At 41.0% G+C, this 21,168-nt stretch overlaps 1 protein-coding gene across 1 annotated transcript in view; it reads right to left on the bottom strand.

The window, feature by feature from the left end:
- SELENOI (selenoprotein I) overlaps positions 1-21,168 on the bottom strand; it is a gene marked incomplete in the record, with an annotated part of 159,067 nt that overhangs the window by 11,093 nt on the left and 126,806 nt on the right. Inside the window, 1 exon segment of the mRNA XM_053709491.1 lies at positions 20,052-20,232. Within this exon segment, the coding sequence (XP_053565466.1) occupies positions 20,052-20,232 (181 nt within the window).

Raw genomic sequence — 21,168 nt, 5'->3', positions numbered from 1 at the left:
CTTTGCTTGAGGAAGGGACGACGCTTGAATCAGAATGTCGTCCAAGTAAGGTACTACAGCAATGCCCCTTGGTCTTAGCACAGCTAGAAGGGACCCTAGTACCTTTGTGAAAATCCTTGGAGCAGTGGCTAATCCGAAAGGAAGCGCCACGAACTGGTAATGTTTGTCCAGGAATGCGAACCTTAGGAACCGATGATGTTCCTTGTGGATAGGAATATGTAGATACGCATCCTTTAAATCCACCGTGGTCATGAATTGACCTTCCTGGATGGAAGGAAGAATAGTTCGAATGGTTTCCATCTTGAACGATGGAACCTTGAGAAACTTGTTTAAGATCTTGAGATCTAAGATTGGTCTGAACGTTCCCTCTTTTTTGGGAACTATGAACAGATTGGAGTAGAACCCCATCCCTTGTTCTCTTAATGGAACAGGATGAATCACTCCCATTTTTAACAGGTCTTCTACACAATGTAAGAATGCCTGTCTTTTTATGTGGTCTGAAGACGACTGAGACCTGTGGAACCTCCCCCTTGGGGGAAGTCCCTTGAATTCCAGAAGATAACCTTGGGAGACTATTTCTAGCGCCCAAGGATCCAGAACATCTCTTGCCCAAGCCTGAGCGAAGAGAGAGAGTCTGCCCCCCACCAGATCCGGTCCCGGATCGGGGGCCAACATTTCATGCTGTCTTGGTAGCAGTGGCAGGTTTCTTGGCCTGCTTTCCCTTGTTCCAGCCTTGCATTGGTCTCCAAGCTGGCTTGGCTTGAGAAGTATTACCCTCTTGCTTAGAGGACGTAGCACCTTGGGCTGGTCCGTTTCTACGAAAGGGACGAAAATTAGGTTTATTTTTTGCCTTGAAAGGCCGATCCTGAGGAAGGGCGTGGCCCTTACCCCCAGTGATATCAGAGATAATCTCTTTCAAGTCAGGGCCAAACAGCGTTTTCCCCTTGAAAGGAATGTTAAATAGCTTGTTCTTGGAAGACGCTGCGCGCCACAATAGCAAACCCAGAATTCTTAGCCGCTAACCTAGCCAATTGCAAAGTGGCGTCTAGGGTGAAAGAATTAGCCAATTTGAGAGCATTGATTCTGTCCATAATCTCCTCAAAAGGAGGAGAATCACTATCGACCGCCTTTATCAGCTCATCGAACCAGAAACATGCGGCTGTAGCGACAGGGACAATGCATGAAATTGGTTGTAGAAGGTAACCTTGCTGAACAAACATCTTTTTAAGCAAACCTTCTAATTTTTTATCCATAGGATCTTTGAAAGCACAACTATCCTCTATGGGTATAGTGGTGCGTTTGTTTAAAGTGGAAACCGCTCCCTTGACCTTGGGGACTGTCTGCCATAAGTCCTTTCTGGGGTCGACCATAGGAAACAATTTTTTAAATATGGGGGGAGGGACGAAAGGAATACCGGGCCTTTCCCATTCTTTATTAACAATGTCCGCCACCCGCTTGGGTATAGGAAAAGCTTCTGGGAGCCCCGGCACCTCTAGGAACTTGTCCATTTTACATAGTTTCTCTGGGATGACCAACTTGTCACAATCATCCAGAGTGGATAATACCTCCTTGAGCAGAATGCGGAGATGTTCCAACTTAAATTTAAATGCAATCACATCAGGTTCAGCTTGTTGAGAAATGTTCCCTGAATCAGTAATTTCTCCCTCAGACAAAACCTCCCTGGCCCCATCAGACTGGGTTAGGGGCCCGTCAGAAATATTATTATCAGCGTCGTCATGCTCTTCAGTATCTAAAATAGAGCAGTCGCGCTTACGCTGATAAGTGTTCATTTTGGCTAAAATGTTTTTGACAGAATTATCCATTACAGCCGTTAATTGTTGCATAGTAAGGAGTATTGGCGCGCTAGATGTACTAGGGGCCTCCTGAGTGGGCAAGACTCGTGTAGACGAAGGAGGGAATGATGCAGTACCATGCTTACTCCCCTCACTTGAGGAATCATCTTGGGCATCATTGTCATTGTCACATAAATCACATTTATTTAAATGAATAGGAATTCTGGCTTCCCCACATTCAGAACACAGTCTATCTGGTAGTTCAGACATGTTAAACAGGCATAAACTTGATAACAAAGTACAAAAAACGTTTTAAAATAAAACCGTTACTGTCACTTTAAATTTTAAACTGAACACACTTTATTACTGCAATTGCGAAAAAACATGAAGGAATTGTTCAAAATTCACCAAATTTTCACCACAGTGTCTTAAAGCCTTAAAAGTATTGCACACCAAATTTGGAAGCTTTAACCCTTAAAATAACGGAACCGGAGCCGTTTTGAACTTTAACCCCTTTACAGTCCCTGGTATCTGCTTTGCTGAGACCCAACCAAGCCCAAAGGGGAATACGATACCAAATGACGCCTTCAGAAAGTCTTTTCTAAGTATCAGAGCTCCTCTCACATGCGACTGCATGCCATGCCTCTCAAAAACAAGTGCGCAACACCGGCGCGAAAATGAGGCTCTGCTTATGCTTTGGGAAAGCCCCTAAAGAATAAGGTGTCTAAAACAGTGCCTGCCGATATTATTATATCAAAATACCCAGATAAAATGATTCCTCAAGGCTAAATATGTGTTAATAATGAATCAATTTAGCCCAGAAAAAGTCTACAGTCTTAATAAGCCCTTGTGAAGCCCTTATTTACGATCGTAATAAACATGGCTTACCGGATCCCATAGGGAAAATGACAGCTTCCAGCATTACATCGTCTTGTTAGAATGTGTCATACCTCAAGCAGCAAGAGACTGCTCACTGTTCCCCCAACTGAAGTTAATTGCTCTCAACAGTCCTGTGTGGAACAGCCATGGATTTTAGTGACGGTTGCTAAAATCATTTTCCTCATACAAACAGAAATCTTCATCTCTTTTCTGTTTCTGAGTAAATAGTACATACCAGCACTATTTCAAAATAACAAACTCTTGATTGAATAATAAAAACTACAGTTAAACACTAAAAAACTCTAAGCCATCTCCGTGGAGATGTTGCCTGTACAACGGCAAAGAGAATGACTGGGGTAGGCGGAGCCTAGGAGGGATCATGTGACCAGCTTTGCTGGGCTCTTTGCCATTTCCTGTTGGGGAAGAGAATATCCCACAAGTAAGGATGACGCCGTGGACCGGACACACCTATGTTGGAGAAATAAATGTAAACTTCTCTCTTCAATAGAGGCCACGCCTGAAGAGCTCTGAAAATAGAGTTCTAAAATATTGATTGGTAACCTCGTCTCTTGAGGTTTCCAAACCCCTTGTGCTGTCAGACCCCCAGACAGCTCCCTAACCTGTAAGACTTGCATCTGTTGTGATCATAGTCCAGGTAGGACGAACAAATGAGGCCCCTTGAAAAATAAGGTGATGGTCTATCCACCAAGTCAGAGAGTTGAGTGTTGGGATTTAAGTATATCAGTTGTGACAGCAGAGTATAATCCCTGCACCATTGGTGCAACATGCAAAGCTGCAGATGTCTCGTATGAAAATGAGCAAAGGGGATTGCGTCCGATGCTGCAGTCATGAGACCTAAAACTTCCATGTACATAGCCAGTAAAGGGAATGATAGAGACTGATAGTTTAGAAAAGCTAAAACTAACTTCATTCGTCTTTTGTCTGTCAGAGAAAGAAAGTCATGAACACTGCATCTATCTGGAAACCTAAAAAGGTGACCCTTTTTGTAAATTGATCCTCCAACCATGTCTTTTAAGAAACCACACTTGTCGTATCGTCCAAATAAGGAAACACAGCAACACCTGCTCTCTGATTACAGATAGAAGGGCACCGAGAACATTTAAGAAGATCCTCGGAGCTGTCGCTAGGCCTAACGGAAGAACGACAAATTGGTAATGCTTGTCTAGAAAAGAGAATCTCAGAAACAGATAGTGGTCTGGATGAATCGGAATGTGAAGCTATGCGTCCTGTAAGTCTATTGTGGACATGAAATGCCCTTGCTGAACAAAAGGCATAATAGTCCTTATAGTCACCATCTTGAAAGTTGGGATTCTTACAAAAAATTATTGAAAAATTTCAGATCCAGAATTGGTCTGAGCTTATCTTCTTTCATTGGGACAATGAATAGATTTGAATAAAAACCCAAACCCCGTTCCTGCAGAGAAACTGGAACATTCATCCCTGAAAGCTCTAGGTCTGAAACACATTTCAGGAGTTCAGGAGAGACCTTTTATGTTTATTTTAAAGCAGAATAGCAGTCATAGCCTTTATTATGGTTGCAGCAATATAATCTTTTATATCTACAGGATTATCATGTACATTAGACTGTGAAGGTTTAACAGTAGATGTATTTGCACTTATAGAAATATTATCAGCATGAAATAATTTTTCCAACAAGTGCCACATAATTGAGCTAAAGAAAGTTCAGCTAATTTACAACATACACACTTAGCTTTGGTAGATTTGTGTTCAGGCAGCTTAGTTCCTAACAGAGGCAGGATCAGTCTGATATATCTTGCAAAAATTTAACAAAAAAGAAAAAAACAACATTTAAACTAAATATCCAATTTCCTCAAAGTATCAGTTTCAGGAATGGGAAAAAATGCTTATGATAAATTAAGGTAATCAACAGCAAGCAACCTAGCCCTCTAAGAATCAAATGAGAGAAGAGCAAAAGGGGGAAGAGACTTAAAGTGAAAGTCAATCCTAGCGTTTTACAAACGCCGATATTGACTATTGTAAGAAATAAAGGGGACTTTTATTCATGAAGTATATATATATATATATATATATATATATATATATATATATATATATATATATATATATATATATATATATATATATATATAACATAATTTATGTAAGAACTTACCTGATAAATTCATTTCTTTCATATTAGCAAGAGTCCATGAGCTAGTGACGTATGGGATATACATTCCTACCAGGAGGGGCAAAGTTTCCCAAACCTCAAAATGCCTATAAATACACCCCTCTCCACACCCACAAATCAGTTTAACGAATAGCCAAGAAGTGGGGTGATAAAAAAGTGCGAAAGCATAAAAAATAAGGAATTGGAATAATTGTGCTTTATACAAAAAAATCATACCACCACAAAAAGGGCGGGCCTCATGGACTCTTGCTAATATGAAAGAAATGAATTTATCAGGTAAGTTCTTACATAAATTATGTTTTCTTTCATGTAATTAGCAAGAGTCCATGAGCTAGTGAAGTATGGGATAATGACTACCCAAGATGTGGATCTTTCCACGCAAGAGTAACTAGAGAGGGAGGGATAAAATAAAGACAGCCAATTCCGCTGAAAAATAATCCACACCCAAAATAAAGTTTAATATGAAAAATATAAGCAGAAGATTCAAACCGAAACAGCTGCCTGAAGTACTTTTCTACCAAAAACTGCATCAGAAGAAGAAAATACATCAAAATGGTAGAATTTAGTAAAAGTATGCAAAGAAGACCAAGTTGCTGCTTTGCAAATCTGATCAACTGAAGCTTCATTCCTAAATGCCCAGGAAGTAGACACTGACCTAGTAGAATGAGCTGTAATCCTTTGAGGCGGAGTTTTACCCGACTCGACATAAGCATGATGAATTAAAGATTTCAACCAAGATGCCAAAGAAATGGCAGAAGCTTTCTGGCCTTTTCTAGAACCGGAAAAGATGACAAATAGACTAGAAGTCTTTCGGAAAGACTTAGTAGCTTCAACATAATATTTCAAAGCTCTAACAACATCCAAAGAATGCAATGATTTCTCCTTAGAATTCTTAGGATTAGGACATAATGAAGGAACCACAATTTCTCTACTAATGTTGTTGGAATTCACAACCTTAGGTAAAAATTGAAAAGAAGTTCGCAACACCGCCTTATCCTGATGAAAAATCAGAAAAGGAGACTCAGAAGAAAGAGCAGACAATTCAGAGACTCTTCTGGCAGAAGAGATGGCCAAAAGGAACACAACTTTCCAAGAAATTAATTTAATGTCCAATGAATGCATAGGTTAAAACGGAGGAGCTTGAAGAGCCCCCAGAACCAAATTCAAACTCCAAGGAGGAGAAATTGACTTAATGACAGGTTTTATACGAACCAAGGCTTGTACAAAACAATGAATATCAGGAAGATTAGCAATCTTTCTGTGAAAAAGAACAGAAAGAGCAGAGATTTGTCCTTTCAAGGAACTTGCAGACAAACCGTTATCCAAACCATCCTGAAGAAACTGCAAAATTCTCGGAATTCTAAAAGAATGCCAAGAAAAATGATGAGAAAGACACCAAGAAATATAAGTCTTCCAGACTCTATAATATATTTCTCTAGAAACAGATTTACGAGCCTGTAACATAGTATTAATCACAGAGTCAGAGAAACCTCTTTGACCAAGAATCAAGCGTTCAATCTCCATACCTTTAAAATTAAGGATTTGAGATCCTGATGGAAGAAAGGACCTTGCGACAGAAGGTCTGGTCTTAACGGAAGAGTCCACGGCTGGCAAGAAGCCATCCGGACAAGATCCGCATACCAAAACCTGTGAGGCCATGCTGGAGCTACCAGCAGAACAAACGAGAATTCCTTCAGAATCTTGGAGATTACTCTTGGAAGAAGAACTAGAGGCGGAAAGATATAGGCAGGATGATACTTCCAAGGAAGTGATAATGCATCCACTGCCTCCGCCTGAGGATCCCGGGATCTGGACAGATACCTGGGAAGTTTCTTGTTTAGATGAGAAGCCATCAGATCTATTTCTGGAAGTTCCCACATTTGAACAATCTGAAGAAATACCTCTGGGTGAAGAGACCATTCGCCCGGATGCAACGTTTGGCGACTGAGATAATCCGCTTCCCAATTGTCTATACCTGGGATATGAACCGCAGAGATTAGACAGGAGCTGGATTCCGCCCAAACCAGAATTCGAGATACTTCTTTCATAGCCAGAGGACTGTGAGTCCCTCCTTGATGATTGATGTATGCCACAGTTGTGACATTGTCTGTCTGAAAACAAATGAATGACTCTCTCTTCAGAAGAGGCCAGGACTGAAGAGCTCTGAAAATTGCACGGAGTTCCAAAATATTGATCGGTAATCTCACCTCCTGAGATTCCCAAACCCCTTGTGCCGTCAGAGACCCCCAAACAGCTCCCCAACCTGTAAGACTTGCATCTGTTGAAATTACAGTCCAGGTCGGAAGAACAAAAGAAGCCCCCTGAACTAAACGATGGTGATCTGTCCACCACGTCAGAGAGTGTCGTACAATCGGATTTAAAGATATTAATTGAGATATCTTTGTGTAATCCCTGCACCATTGGTTCAGCATACAGAGCTGAAGAGGTCGCATGTGAAAACGAGCAAAGGGGATCGCGTCCGATGCAGCAGTCATAAGACCTAGAATTTCCATGCATAAGGCTACCGAAGGGAATGATTGTGACTGAAGGTTTCGACAAGCTGAAAAAGCTCTGTCAAAGACAGAGTCATGGACACTGAATCTATCTGGAAACCCAAAAAGGTTACCCTTGTCTGAGGAATCGATGAACTTTTTAGTGAATTGATCCTCCAACCATGATCTTGAAGAAACAACACAAGTCGATTCTGCTAAATGTGAAGACTGAGCAAGTACCAAGATATCGTCCAAATAAGGAAATACCACAATACCCTGTTCTCTGATTACAGACAGAAGGGCACCGAGAACCTTTGTAAAAATTCTTGGAGCTGTTGCTAGGCCAAACGGCAGAACCATAAACTGGTAATGCTTGTCCAGGAAAGAGAATCTCAGAAACTGATAGTGAGCTGGATGAATCGGAATATGCAGATATGCATCCTGTAAATCTATTGTAGACATATAATGCCCTTGCTGAACAAAAGGCAGGATAGTCCTTACAGTTACCATTTTGAATGTTGGTATCCTTACATAACGATTCAATATTTTTAGATCCAGAACTGGTCTGAAGGAATTCTCCTTCTTTGGTACAATGAAGAGATTCGAATAAAACCCCAGCCCCTGTTCCAGAACTGGAACTGGCATAATTACTCCAGCCAACTCTAGATCTGAAACACATTTCAGAAATGCTTGAGCTTTCGCAGGGTTTACTGGGACACGGGAAAGAAAAAATCTCTTTGCAGGAGGTCTTATCTTGAAACCAATTCTGTACCCTTCTTAAACAATGTTCTGAATCCAAAGATTGTGAACAGAACTGATCCAAATTTCTTTGAAAAAACGTAATCTGCCCCCTACCAGCTGGGCTGGAATGAGGGCCGCACCTTCATGTGGACTTAGAAGCTGGCTTTGCTTTTCTAGAAGGCTTGGATTTATTCCAGACTGGAGATGGTTTCCAAACTGAAACTGCTCCTGAGGATGAAGGATCAGGCTTTTGTTCTTTGTTGAAATGAAAGGAACGAAAACGATTATTAGCCCTGTTTTTACCCTTAGATTTTTTATCCTGAGGTAAAAAAGTTCCTTTCCCACCAGTAACAGTTGAGATAATAGAATCCAACTGAGAACCAAATAATTTATTACCCTGGAAAGAAAGGGAAAGTAGAGTCGATTTAGAAGACATATCAGCATTCCAAGTTTTAAGCCATAAAGCTCTTCTAGCTAAAATAGCTAGAGACATAAACCTGACATCAACTCTGATAATATCAAAAATGGCATCACAGATAAAATTATTAGCATGTTGAAGAAGAATAATAATGTTATGAGAATCATGATCTGTTACTTGTTGCGCTAAAGTTTCCAACCAAAAAGTTGAAGCTGCAGCAACATCCGCCAAAGATATAGCAGGTCTAAGAAGATTACCTGAACACAAATAAGCTTTTCTTAGAAAGGATTCAATTTTCCTATCTAAAGGATCCTTAAAGGAAGTACCATCTGCCGTAGGAATAGTAGTACGTTTAGCAAGGGTAGAGATAGCCCCATCAACTTTAGGGATTTTGTCCCAAAACTCTAATCTGTCGGACGGCACAGGATATAATTGCTTAAAACGTTTAGAAGGAGTAAATGAATTGCCCAAATTATTCCATTCCTTGGAAATTACTTCAGAAATAGCACCAGGAACAGGAAAAATTTCTGGAATAACTACAGGAGATTTAAAGACCTGGTCTAAACGTTTAGATTTAGTATCAAGAGGACCAGAATCCTCAATTTCTAATGCAATTAGGACTTCTTTAAATAAAGAACAAATAAATTCCATTTTAAATAAATATGAAGATTTATCAGCATCAACCTCTGAGACAGAATCCTCTGAACCAGAAGAATCATTAGAATCAGAATGATGATGTTCATTTAAAAATTCATCTGGATAAAGAGAAGTTTTAAAAGACTTTTTATGTTTACTAGAAGGAGGAATAACAGACATAGCCTTCTTAACCCCTTAACGACCGAGGACGTGCAGGGTACGTCCTCAGAAAAAAGGCAGTTAATGCCTGAGAACGTACCCTGCACGTCCTCGGTGTGGAAAGCAGCTGGAAGCGATCCTGCTCGCTTCCAGCTGCTTTCCGGTTATTGCAGTGATGCCTCGATATGGAGGCATCCTGCAATAACCTTAAATGGCCATCCGGTGCAGAGAGAGCCACTCTGTGGCCCTCTCTGCACCGGACATCGGTGGCCGGTAACGTTGGTGGGTGGGAGCTGACTTGGGAGGCGGGTGGGCGGCCATCGATGGGCCGGGTAATGTAGAGGGGGGCGGGATCGGGGGCGGGGGCGATGGGGGCGCGCACAGGCGCGCGCGCGTGCACGCCGGGTGGCGGGCGGGCGCGTGCACGGGGCGGGAGCGGGTGGGAACCGCTACACTACAGAAAAGTTTCATGTAAAGCTTTTTATTATAAAAAAAAAAACCAACAGTCAAAGGTATCTAGGAGGGGGTGGGGGTTTGTTCTTTGGTGGGTAGGGGAGCTACACTACAGAAAATGGGGGAAAAATGAAAAAGCAACTGTTTTTTTTTATAAACTGGGTACTGGCAGACAGCTGCCAGTACCCAAGATGGCGGCCATTAAGGCAGAGGGGGAGGGTTAGACAGCTGTTTGGTGGGGGATCAGCCAGGTTGGGGGCTAAGGGGGGCTCCTACACAGCAGCATATGTAAATATGCTTTAAAAAAAAAAAAAAAAAAGCCTAAATATATATTTTATTTTAGTACTGGCAGAGTTGCTGCCAGTACTTAAGATGGCGGGGACAATTGTGGGGTGGGGGAGGGAAGGGAGCTGTTTGGGAGGGATCAGGGGGTCTGATGTGTCAGGTGGGAGGCTGATCTCTACACTAAAGCTAAAATTAACCCTGCAAGCTCCCTACAAACTTCCTAATTAACCCCTTCACTGCTAGCTATAATACACGTGTGATGCGCAGCGGCATTTAGCAGCCTTCTAAGTACCAAAAAGCAATGCCAAAGCCATATATGTCTGCTATTTCTGAACAAAGGGGATCCCAGAGAAGCATTTAGAACAATTTGTGCTATAATTGCACAAGCTGTTTGTAAATGATTTCAGTGAGAAACCTAAAATTGTGAAAAATTTAACTTTTTTTTTAATTTGATCGCAATTGGCGGTGAAATGGTGGCATGAAATATACCAAAATAGGCCTAGATCATTACTTGGGGTTGTCTACTACACTACACTAAAGCTAAAATTACCCCAAAAAGCTCCCTACATGCTCCCTAATTAACCCCTTTACTGCTGGGCATAATACACGTGTGGTGCACAGTGGCATTTAGCATCCTTCTAATTACCAAAAAGCAACACCAAAGCCATATATGTCTGCTATTTCTGAACAAAGGGGATCCCAAAGAAAAATTTACAATCATTTATGCCATAATTGCACAAGCTGTTTGTAAATAATTTCAGTGAGAAACCAAAAGTTTGTGAAAAAATTTGTGAAAAAGTGAACGATTTTTTGTATTTGATCGCATTTGGCGGTGAAATGGTGGCATGAAATATACCAAAATTGGCCTAGATCAATACTTTGGGATGTTTACTAAAAAAAAATATATACATGTCAATAGATATTCAGGGATTCCTGAAAGATATTAGTGTTCTAATGTAACTAGCGCTAATCTAAAAAAAAAAATGGTTTGGAAATAGCAAAGTGCTACTTGTATTTATGGCCCTATAACTTACAAAAAAAGCAAAGAACATGTAAACATTGGGTATTTCTAAACTCAGGACAAAATTTAGAAACTATTTAGCATGGGTGTTTTTTGGTGGTTGCAGATGTATAACAGATTTTGGGGGTCAAAGTTAGAAAAAGTGTGTTTTTTTCCATTTTTTTCTCATATTTTATAATTTTTTTTAAAGTAAATTATAAGATATGATGAAAATAATGGTATCTTTGGAAAGTCCATTTAATGGCGAGAAAAACGGTATATAATATGTGTGGGTACAGTAAATGAGCAAGAGGAAAATTACAGCTAAACACAAACACCGCAAAAATGTAAAAATAGCCTTGGTCCCAAACGGACAGAAAATGGAAAAGTGCTGTGGTCATTAAGGGGTTAATGGATTCTGAAACAAAATCTCTTAAGTTATCAGGAACATTCTGAACATTAGATGTTGATGGAACTGCAACAGGTAATGGTACTTTACTAAAGGAAATATTTTCTGCATTAACAAGTTTGTCATGACATTTAATACAAACAACAGCTGGAGGAATAGCTACCAAAAGTTTACAGCAGATACACTTAGCTTTGGTAGTTCCAGCACCAGGCAGCGATTTTCCTGAAGTATCTTCTGACTCAGATGCAACGTGAGACATCTTGCAATATGTAAGAGAAAAAAACAACATATAAAGCAAAATTGATCAAATTCCTTAAATGACAGTTTCAGGAATGGGAAAAAATGCCAAAGAACAAGCTTCTAGCAACCAGAAGCAATAAAAAATGAGACTTAAATAATGTGGAGACAAAAGCGACGCCCATATTTTTTTAGCGCCAAATAAGACGCCACATTATTTGGCAGCCCACAGGGAAAAAGTCAAATTTTTTAAGGTAAGAAAAAATGATCGATTCAAATGCATTATCCCAAATATGAAACTGACTGTCTGAAAAAAAGGAATGTTGAACATTCTGAGTCAAGGCAAATAAATGTTTGAATACATATACTTAGAACTTTATAAAAAAGTGCCCAACCATAGCTTTAGAGTGTCACAGAAAATAAGACTTACCCCAGGAAACTCATCTACATGTTTGTAGAAAGCCAAACCAGTACTGAAACGAAAATCAGCAGAGGTAATGGTATATATATATAAAAGAGTATATCGTCGATCTGAAAAGGGAGGTAAGAGATGAATCTCTACGACCGATAACAGAGAACCTATGAAATAGACCCCGTAGAAGAAGATCATTGAATTCAAATAGGCAATACTCTCCTCACATCCCTCTGACATTCAATGCACGCTGAGAGGAAAACCGGGCTCCAACCTGCTGCGGAGCGCATATCAACGTAGAATCTAGCACAAACTTACTTCACCACCTCCATAGGAGGCAAAGTTTGTAAAACTGATTTGTGGGTGTGGTGAGGGGTGTATTTATAGGCATTTTGAGGTTTGGGAAACTTTGCCCCTCCTGGTAGGAATGTATATCCCATACGTCACTAGCTCATGGACTCTTGCTAATTACATGAAAGAAATATATATATATATATATATATATATATATATATATATATATATATATATATATAAGATACTTCATGTAGAAAGCTCCTTTATTTGATTCAATTGATCGCCGTTTTTAGCTTCTACATTTTTTGCTAAGAGGTGAGGTATCTTGGCCAATAGCCGTGCGGTAAATCCGGCTTGGCGCCTATGGGAGCCGGATTTACAGCACGACTATTGGCTAAGAGGTGAAAACGTCACTTCTTAGCCAAAAAAACTTTATAGCCGTGGGCTGCTGAACCAGGTAAAAACGGCGAACAATTGAAACAAATAAAGGAGCTTTCTACATGAAGTATCTTATACTTCATGAATGAAAGTCCCCTTTATTTGTTTCAATAGTCAATCCAAGCATTTGTACAACGCTAGGATTGACTCACTTTAATATAACAAATTTTGGCGCCAAAATTGGTGCAAATGCAGAAAGAAACTTTTGACGCCAAAGCTAAACATGTGAAATGGCGTGATTCGCGTCATACTTTGCGCCCAAAAAAATGCAACAAGAAAGTCGCAAGAAATGACGCAACTTTGCGCCAAAAATGTTGCAATAAAAAACAGAATTTATGTTTACCTGATAAATTACTTTCTCCAACGGTGTGTCCGGTCCACGGCGTCATCCTTACTTGTGGGATATTCTCTTCCCCAACAGGAAATGGCAAAGAGCCCAGCAAAGCTGGTCACATGATCCCTCCTAGGCTCCGCCTACCCCAGTCATTCGACCGACGTAAAGGAGGAATATTTGCATAGGAGAAACCATATGATACCGTGGTGACTGTAGTTAAGGAAAATAAATTATCAGACCTGATTAAAAAACCAGGGCGGGCCGTGGACCGGACACACCGTTGGAGAAAGTAATTTATCAGGTAAACATAAATTCTGTTTTCTCCAACATAGGTGTGTCCGGTCCACGGCGTCATCCTTACTTGTGGGAACCAATACCAAAGCTTTAGGACACGGATGAAGGGAGGGAGCAAATCAGGTCACCTAAATGGAAGGCACCACGGCTTGCAAAACCTTTCTCCCAAAAATAGCCTCAGAAGAAGCAAAAGTATCAAACTTGTAAAATTTGGTAAAAGTGTGCAGTGAAGACCAAGTCGCTGCCCGACATATCTGATCAACAGAAGCCTCGTTCTTGAAGGCCCATGTGGAAGCCACAGCCCTAGTGGAATGAGCTGTGATTCTTTCAGGAGGCTGCCGTCCGGCAGTCTCATAAGCCAATCTGATGATGCTTTTAATCCAAAAAGAGAGAGAGGTAGAAGTTGCTTTTTGACCTCTCCTTTTACCAGAATAAACAACAAACAAGGATGTTTGTCTAAAATCCTTTGTAGCATCTAAATAGAATTTTAGAGCGCGAACAACATCCAAATTGTGCAACAAACGTTCCTTCTTTGAAACTGGATTCGGACACAAAGAAGGGACGACTATCTCCTGGTTAATGTTTTTGTTAGAAACAACTTTCGGAAGAAAACCAGGTTTAGTACGTAAAACCACCTTATCTGCATGGAACACCAGATAAGGAGGAGAACACTGCAGAGCAGATAATTCTGAAACTCTTCTAGCAGAAGAAATTGCAACCAAAAACAAAACTTTCCAAGATAATAACTTAATATCAACGGAATGTAAGGGTTCAAACGGAACCCCCTGAAGAACTGAAAGAACTAAGTTGAGACTCCAAGGAGGAGTCAAAGGTTTGTAAACAGGCTTGATTCTAACCAGAGCCTGAACAAAGGCTTGAACATCTGGCACAGCTGCCAGCTTTTTGTGAAGTAACACAGACAAGGCAGAAATCTGTCCCTTCAAGGAACTTGCAGATAATCCTTTCTCCAATCCTTCTTGAAGAAAGGATAGAATCTTAGGAATTTTTCCCTTGTCCCAAGGGAATCCTTTAGATTCACACCAACAGATATATTTTTTCCATATTTTGTGGTAAATTTTTCTAGTTACAGGCTTTCTGGCCTGAACAAGAGTATCAATAACAGAATCTGAGAACCCTCGTTTTGATAAGATCAAGCGTTCAATCTCCAAGCAGTCAGTTGGAGTGAGACCAGATTCGGATGTTCGAACGGACCTTGAACAAGAAGGTCTCGTCTCAAAGGTAGCTTCCATGGTGGAGCCGATGACATATTCACCAGATCTGCATACCAAGTCCTGCGTGGCCACGCAGGAGCTATCAAGATCACCGATGCCCTCTCCTGATTGATCCTGGCTACCAGCCTGGGGATGAGAGGAAACGGCGGGAATACATAAGCTAGTTTGAAGGTCCAAGGTGCTACTAGTGCATCTACTAGAGTCGCCTTGGGATCCCTGGATCTGGACCCGTAGCAAGGAACCTTGAAGTTCTGACGAGAGGCCATCAGATCCATGTCTGGAATGCCCCACAGTTGAGTAATTTGGGCAAAGATTTCCGGATGGAGTTCCCACTCCCCCGGATATAATGTCTGACGACTCAGAAAATCCGCTTCCCAATTTTCCACTCCTGGGATGTGGATTGCAGACAGGTGGCAGGAGTGAGTCTCCGCCCATTGAATGATTTTGGTCACTTCTTCCATCGCCAGGGAACTCCTTGTTCCCCCCTGATGGTTGATGTACGCAACAGTCGTCATGTTGTCTGATTGAAACCGTATGAACTTGGCCTTTGCTAGCTGAGGCCAAGCCTTGAGAGCATTGAGTATCGCTCTCAGTTCCAGAATATTTATCGGTAGAAGAGATTCTTCCCGAGACCAAAGACCCTGAGCTTTCAGGGGTCCCCAGACCGCGCCCCAGCCCATCAGACTGGCGTCGGTCGTGACAATGACCCACTCTGGCCTGCGGAAGATCATCCCTTGTGACAGGTTGTCCAGAGACAGCCACCAACGGAGTGAATCTCTGGTCCTCTGATTTACTTGTATCGTCGGAGACAAGTCTGTATAGTCCCCATTCCACTGACTGAGCATGCACAGTTGTAATGGTCTTAGATGAATGCGCGCAAAAGGAACTATGTCCATTGCCGCTACCATCAAACCTATTACTTCCATGCACTGCGCTATGGAAGGAAGAGGAACGGAATGAAGTGTTTGACAAGAGTTTAGAAGTTTTGTTTTTCTGGCCTCTGTCAGAAAAATCCTCATTTCTAAGGAGTCTATTATTGTTCCCAAGAAGGGAACCCTCGTTGACGGAGATAGAGAACTCTTTTCTACGTTCACTTTCCATCCGTGAGATCTGAGAAAGGCCAGGACTATGTCCGTGTGAGCCTTTGCTTGAGGAAGGGACGACGCTTGAATCCAAATGTCGTCCAAGTAAGGTACTACTGCAATGCCCCTTGGTCTTAGCACCGCTAGAAGGGACCCTAGTACCTTTGTGAAAATCCTTGGAGCAGTGGCTAATCCGAAAGGAAGTGCCACGAACTGGTAATGCTTGTCCAGGAATGCGAACCTTAGGAACCGATGATGTTCCTTGTGGATAGGAATATGTAGATACGCATCCTTTAAATCCACCGTGGTCATGAATTGACCTTCCTGGATGGAAGGAAGAATTGTTCGAATGGTTTCCATTTTGAACGATGGAACCTTGAGAAACTTGTTTAGAATCTTGAGATCTAAGATTGGTCTGAACGTTCCCTCTTTTTTGGGAACTACGAACAGATTGGAGTAGAACCCCATCCCTTGTTCCCCTAATGGAACAGGATGAATTACTCCCATTTTTAACAGGTCTTCCACACAATGTAAGAATGCCTGTTTTTTTATGTGGTCTGAAGACAATTGAGACCTGTGGAACCTCCCCCTTCGGGGAAGCCCCTTGAATTCCAGAAGATAACCTTGGGAGACTATTTCTAGTGCCCAAGGATCCAGAACATCTCTTGCCCAAGCCTGAGCGAAGAGAGAGAGTCTGCCCCCCACCAGATCCGGTCCCGGATCGGGGGCCAACATTTCATGCTGTCTTGGTAGCAGTGGCAGGTTTCTTGGCCTGCTTTCCCTTGTTCCAGCCTTGCATTGGTCTCCAGGCTGGCTTGGCTTGAGAAGTATTACCCTCTTGCTTAGAGGACGTAGCACTTGGGGCTGGTCCGTTTCTACGAAAGGGACGAAAATTAGGTTTATTTTTGGCCTTGAAAGACCTATCCTGAGGAAGGGCGTGGCCCTTACCCCCAGTGATATCAGAGATAATCTCTTTCAAGTCAGGGCCAAACAGCGTTTTCCCCTTGAAAGGAATGTTAAGCAATTTGTTCTTGGAAGACGCATCCGCTGACCAAGATTTCAACCAAAGCGCTCTGCGCGCCACAATAGCAAACCCAGAATTTTTCGCCGCTAACCTAGCCAATTGCAAAGTGGCGTCTAGGGTGAAAGAATTAGCCAATTTGAGAGCACGGATTCTGTCCATAATCTCCTCATAAGGAGGAGAATCACTAGTGATCGCCTTTTCTAGCTCATCGAACCAGAAACACGCGGCTGTAGTGACAGGGACAATGCATGAAATTGGTTGCAGAAGGTAACCTTGCTGAACAAACATCTTTTTAAGCAAACCTTCTAATTTTTTTATCCATAGGATCTTTGAAAGCACAACTATCTTCTATGGGTATAGTGGTGCGTTTGTTTAAAGTAGAAACCGCCCCCTCGACCTTGGGGACTGTCTGCCATAAGTCCTTTCTGGGGTCGACCATAGGAAACAATTTTTTAAATATGGGGGGAGGGACGAAAGGTATACCGGGCCTTTCCCATTCTTTATTTACAATGTCCGCCACCCGCTTGGGTATAGGAAAAGCTTCTGGGGGCCCTCCAGGAACTTGTCCATTTTACATAGTTTCTCTGGGATGATCAAATTCTCACAATCATCCAGAGTGGATAACACCTCCTTGAGCAGAGCGCGGAGATGTTCCAACTTAAATTTAAATGTAATCACATCAGGTTCAGCTTGTTGAGAAATTTTCCCTGAATCTGAAATTTCTCCCTCAGACAAAACCTCCCTGGCCCCCTCAGACTGGTGTAGGGGCCCTTCAGAAACAATATCATCAGCGTCCTCATGCTCTTCAGTATTATCTAAAACAGAGCAGTCGCGCTTGCGCTGATAAGTGGGCATTTTGGCTAAAATGTTTTTGATAGAATTATCCATTACAGCCGTTAATTGTTGCATAGTAAGGAGTATTGGCGCGCTAGATGTACTAGGGGCCTCCTGAGTGGGCAAGACTGGTGTAGACAAAGGAGGGGATGATGCAGTACCATGCTTACACCCCTCACTTGAGGAATCATCTTGGGCATCATTTTCTCTAAATTTTGTGTCACATAAATCACATCTATTTAAAAGAGAAGGAACCTTGGCTTCCCCACATTCAGAACACAGTCTATCTGGTAGTTCAGACATGTTAAACAGGCATAAACTTGATAACAAAGTACAAAAAACGTTTTAAAATAAAACCGTTACTGTCACTTTAAATTTTAAACTGAACACACTTTATTACTGCAATTGCGAAAAAATATGAAGGAATTGTTCAAAATTCACCAAAATTTCACCACAGTGTCTTAAAGCCTTAAAAGTATTGCACACCAAATTTTTTATCTTTAACCCTTTTACAGTCCCTGGTATCTGCTTTGCTGAGACCCAACCAAGCCCAAAGGGGAATACGATACCAAATGACGCCTTCAGAAAGTCTTTTCTATGTATCAGAGCTCCTCACACATGCGACTGCATGTCATGCTTCTCAAAAACAAGTGCGCAATACCGGCGCGAAAATGAGACTCTGCCTATGATTAGGGAAAGCCCCTAGAGAATAAGGTGTCCAAAACAGTGCCTGCCGATATTATTTTACAAAATACCCAGATTAAAATGATTCCTCAAGGCTAAATATGTTTATATATGAATCGATTTAGCCCAGAAAATGTCTACAGTCTCCAAAAGCCCTTGTGAAGCCCTTATTTATTGTCTGTAATAAAAATGGCTTACCGGATCCCATAGGGAAAATGACAGCTTCCAGCATTACATCGTCTTGTTAGAATGTGTCATACCTCAAGCAGTAAGATTCTGCTCACTGTTCCCTCAACTGAAGTTAATTCCTCTCAACAGCCCTGTGTGGAACAGCCATCGATTTTAGTAACGGTTGCTAAAATCATTTTCCTCTTACAAACAGAAATCTTCATCTCTTTTCTGTTTCAGAGTAAATAGTACATACCAGCACTATTTTAAAATAACAAACTCTTGATTGAATAATAAAAACTACAGTTAAACACTAAAAAACTCTAAGCCATCTCAGTGGAGATGTTGCCTGTACAACGGCAAAGAGAATGACTGGGGTAGGCGGAGCCTAGGAGGGATCATGTGACCAGCTTTGCTGGGCTCTTTGCCATTTCCTGTTGGGGAAGAGAATATCCCACAAGTAAGGATGACGCCGTGGACCGGACACACCTATGTTGGAGAAAGTAATGTTCTGCGTCATTGCGAGCCTAAGCCCACGAAAATTTAAGAAACAGACTCCAAGTTACAACTAAGTAAACGAATGAGGAAAAAGGAACGCTGAGTCTTAAAGTAGATGAAATGAAGTTTTATTTAGGAGCAGGCTTTTCATCAGACACTTGGTAAGCTCCTATCTTACAACTAAGTAAGGAAACCCAAGTAAGCCAAAAAAACCTCCCATAAACATAATTTCCATGCTGAAACTGAAAGACTGCAGTAGGGAAATACACAGAGCTGACTCATATGTATATACAATATACATTTAAAACTTTATAAAATAAAGTGCCAAACATAGCTGAGAGTGTTTTAAAAAATGATATATACTTACCACATATAGCAGAAAGCCAAACCAGTACTGAAACATATCAGCAGAGGTAATGGTAGAGGAGTATACTGTCGATCTGAAAAGGGAGGCAGCAGATGAATCTCTGCGACCGATTACAGAGAGCCTTAGAAAAGATTTCCCATAGGTGAAAACATGGAATCATCAGGCAATACTCCCTTCACATCCCTCAGACAAACACTGTACTTTGAGAGGAACTGGGCTTCAATATGCTTAGAAGCGCCTATCACAGAAGAAATCAAGCACAACTTGCTTCACCACCTCCACAAGGAGGCAATAATTGTAAAACTAAGATATGAGTGAGGTGGGAGGTGTATTTATAGGCATTTTAAGGTTTGGGAAACTTTGCCCCCTCCTTGTGGGAATGTATATCCCATACGTCACTAGGTCATGGACTCTTGCCACTTACATGAAAGAAATGTCCGTATTCTACGCTGTAACAAACAGATCATGTAGGTGTAATAAACATTTATATTCTGCTGTTGCAGTTTGAAACACCAGCAGAGGCAGCCAGGCCTAAATGTTGGCTACTCATTTTACCAGCCAGCTGCTCATAAAAACACCACTTGAATTTGAAATATATGTATGAAAATACTGTAAGAAACTCACTATAGAAAAGCAAAAGGCTAACATATCATGTAAGCTTTGTAGAAAGAGAGATGAGGGGATATAAATATTTAAAAGGCAGTTTCTTTACCGTAATATTAGCAAATGTGGTCCCCATCATGAAATAGAAAAGTCTAGGGTGGGCTTCCAAAATATCTGAAGGGGAAACAACGATCCAGAGAGTGCAGAGTGCAAACAGCAGCACTGGAGAGATGAGAGGAAGCATTGATTCGTAGAATGTTTTGTGCTTCAACGTGTCGTTACGATATGCTCTGCAAAAGAAATACACTGTAAATACTTGTGTTTAATAACTACTAATTACATTAAGTGAAAATGCAAAGTCAATTGAAACTATACAGGACAAACACTTAACTACTTGCAATGATCAAAACATTATAAAGGGAATATACCCCCCCCCCAACTCTTTTTTTTTTTTTTTTTTTAAAGTCAGAAAATTGCTACAAAGCTTTAAAAATGATGGGGGGGCCCAAAATGATATGGAGAAATGCATTATAAGAAGTGCAAAACATCTACATTAAAAGCAAATATGTTTCAAAAGCATTTAAAATAGTAATTTGTTGGCAATTTGTTTTAAAGGGCCACTGAACCCAAATTTTTTCTTTCGCGATTCAGATAGATAGAGCATGCAATATTAAGCAACTTTCTAATTTACTCTTATCAATTTTTCTTCGTTCTCTTGCTATCTTTATTTGAAAAAGAAGGCATCTAAGCTTTGTTTGGTCTGGACAGCACTTTATTGGTGAATGAATTTATCCACCAATCAGCAAGAACAGCCCAGGTTGGTCACCAAAAATGCATTCTTAATAAAGATACCAAGAGAATGAAGTAAATGTGAGAATAGGAGTAAATTAAGAAGTTGCTTAAAATGTCATGTTCTATCTGAATCATGAAAGAAAAATGTGGGTTCAGTGTCCCTTTAAGAATTCAACTATAGGAAATGCTGGCAAAATAATTAAAGTACATTGCAAAATCTAAATTTAACAAGGGACATGAAACACCTTGAAATTTTGATCTAAAATGTAAAAAAACATAATTTATGCTTACCTGATAAATTTATTTCTCTTGTGGTGTATCCAGTCCACGGATCATCCATTACTTGTGGGATATTCTCCCTCCCAATAGGAAGTTGCAAGAGGATCACCCAGAGCAGAGCTGCTATATAGCTCCTCCCCTAACTGCCATATCCA

This window comes from Bombina bombina, chromosome 4 (genome assembly GCF_027579735.1).
Source record: "Bombina bombina isolate aBomBom1 chromosome 4, aBomBom1.pri, whole genome shotgun sequence".
In the NCBI taxonomy this organism is placed as follows: Eukaryota; Metazoa; Chordata; class Amphibia; order Anura; family Bombinatoridae; genus Bombina; species Bombina bombina.
The sequence above is the reverse complement of the archived record's forward strand: the minus strand, read 5'-3'. Positions and strand labels throughout refer to the sequence as shown.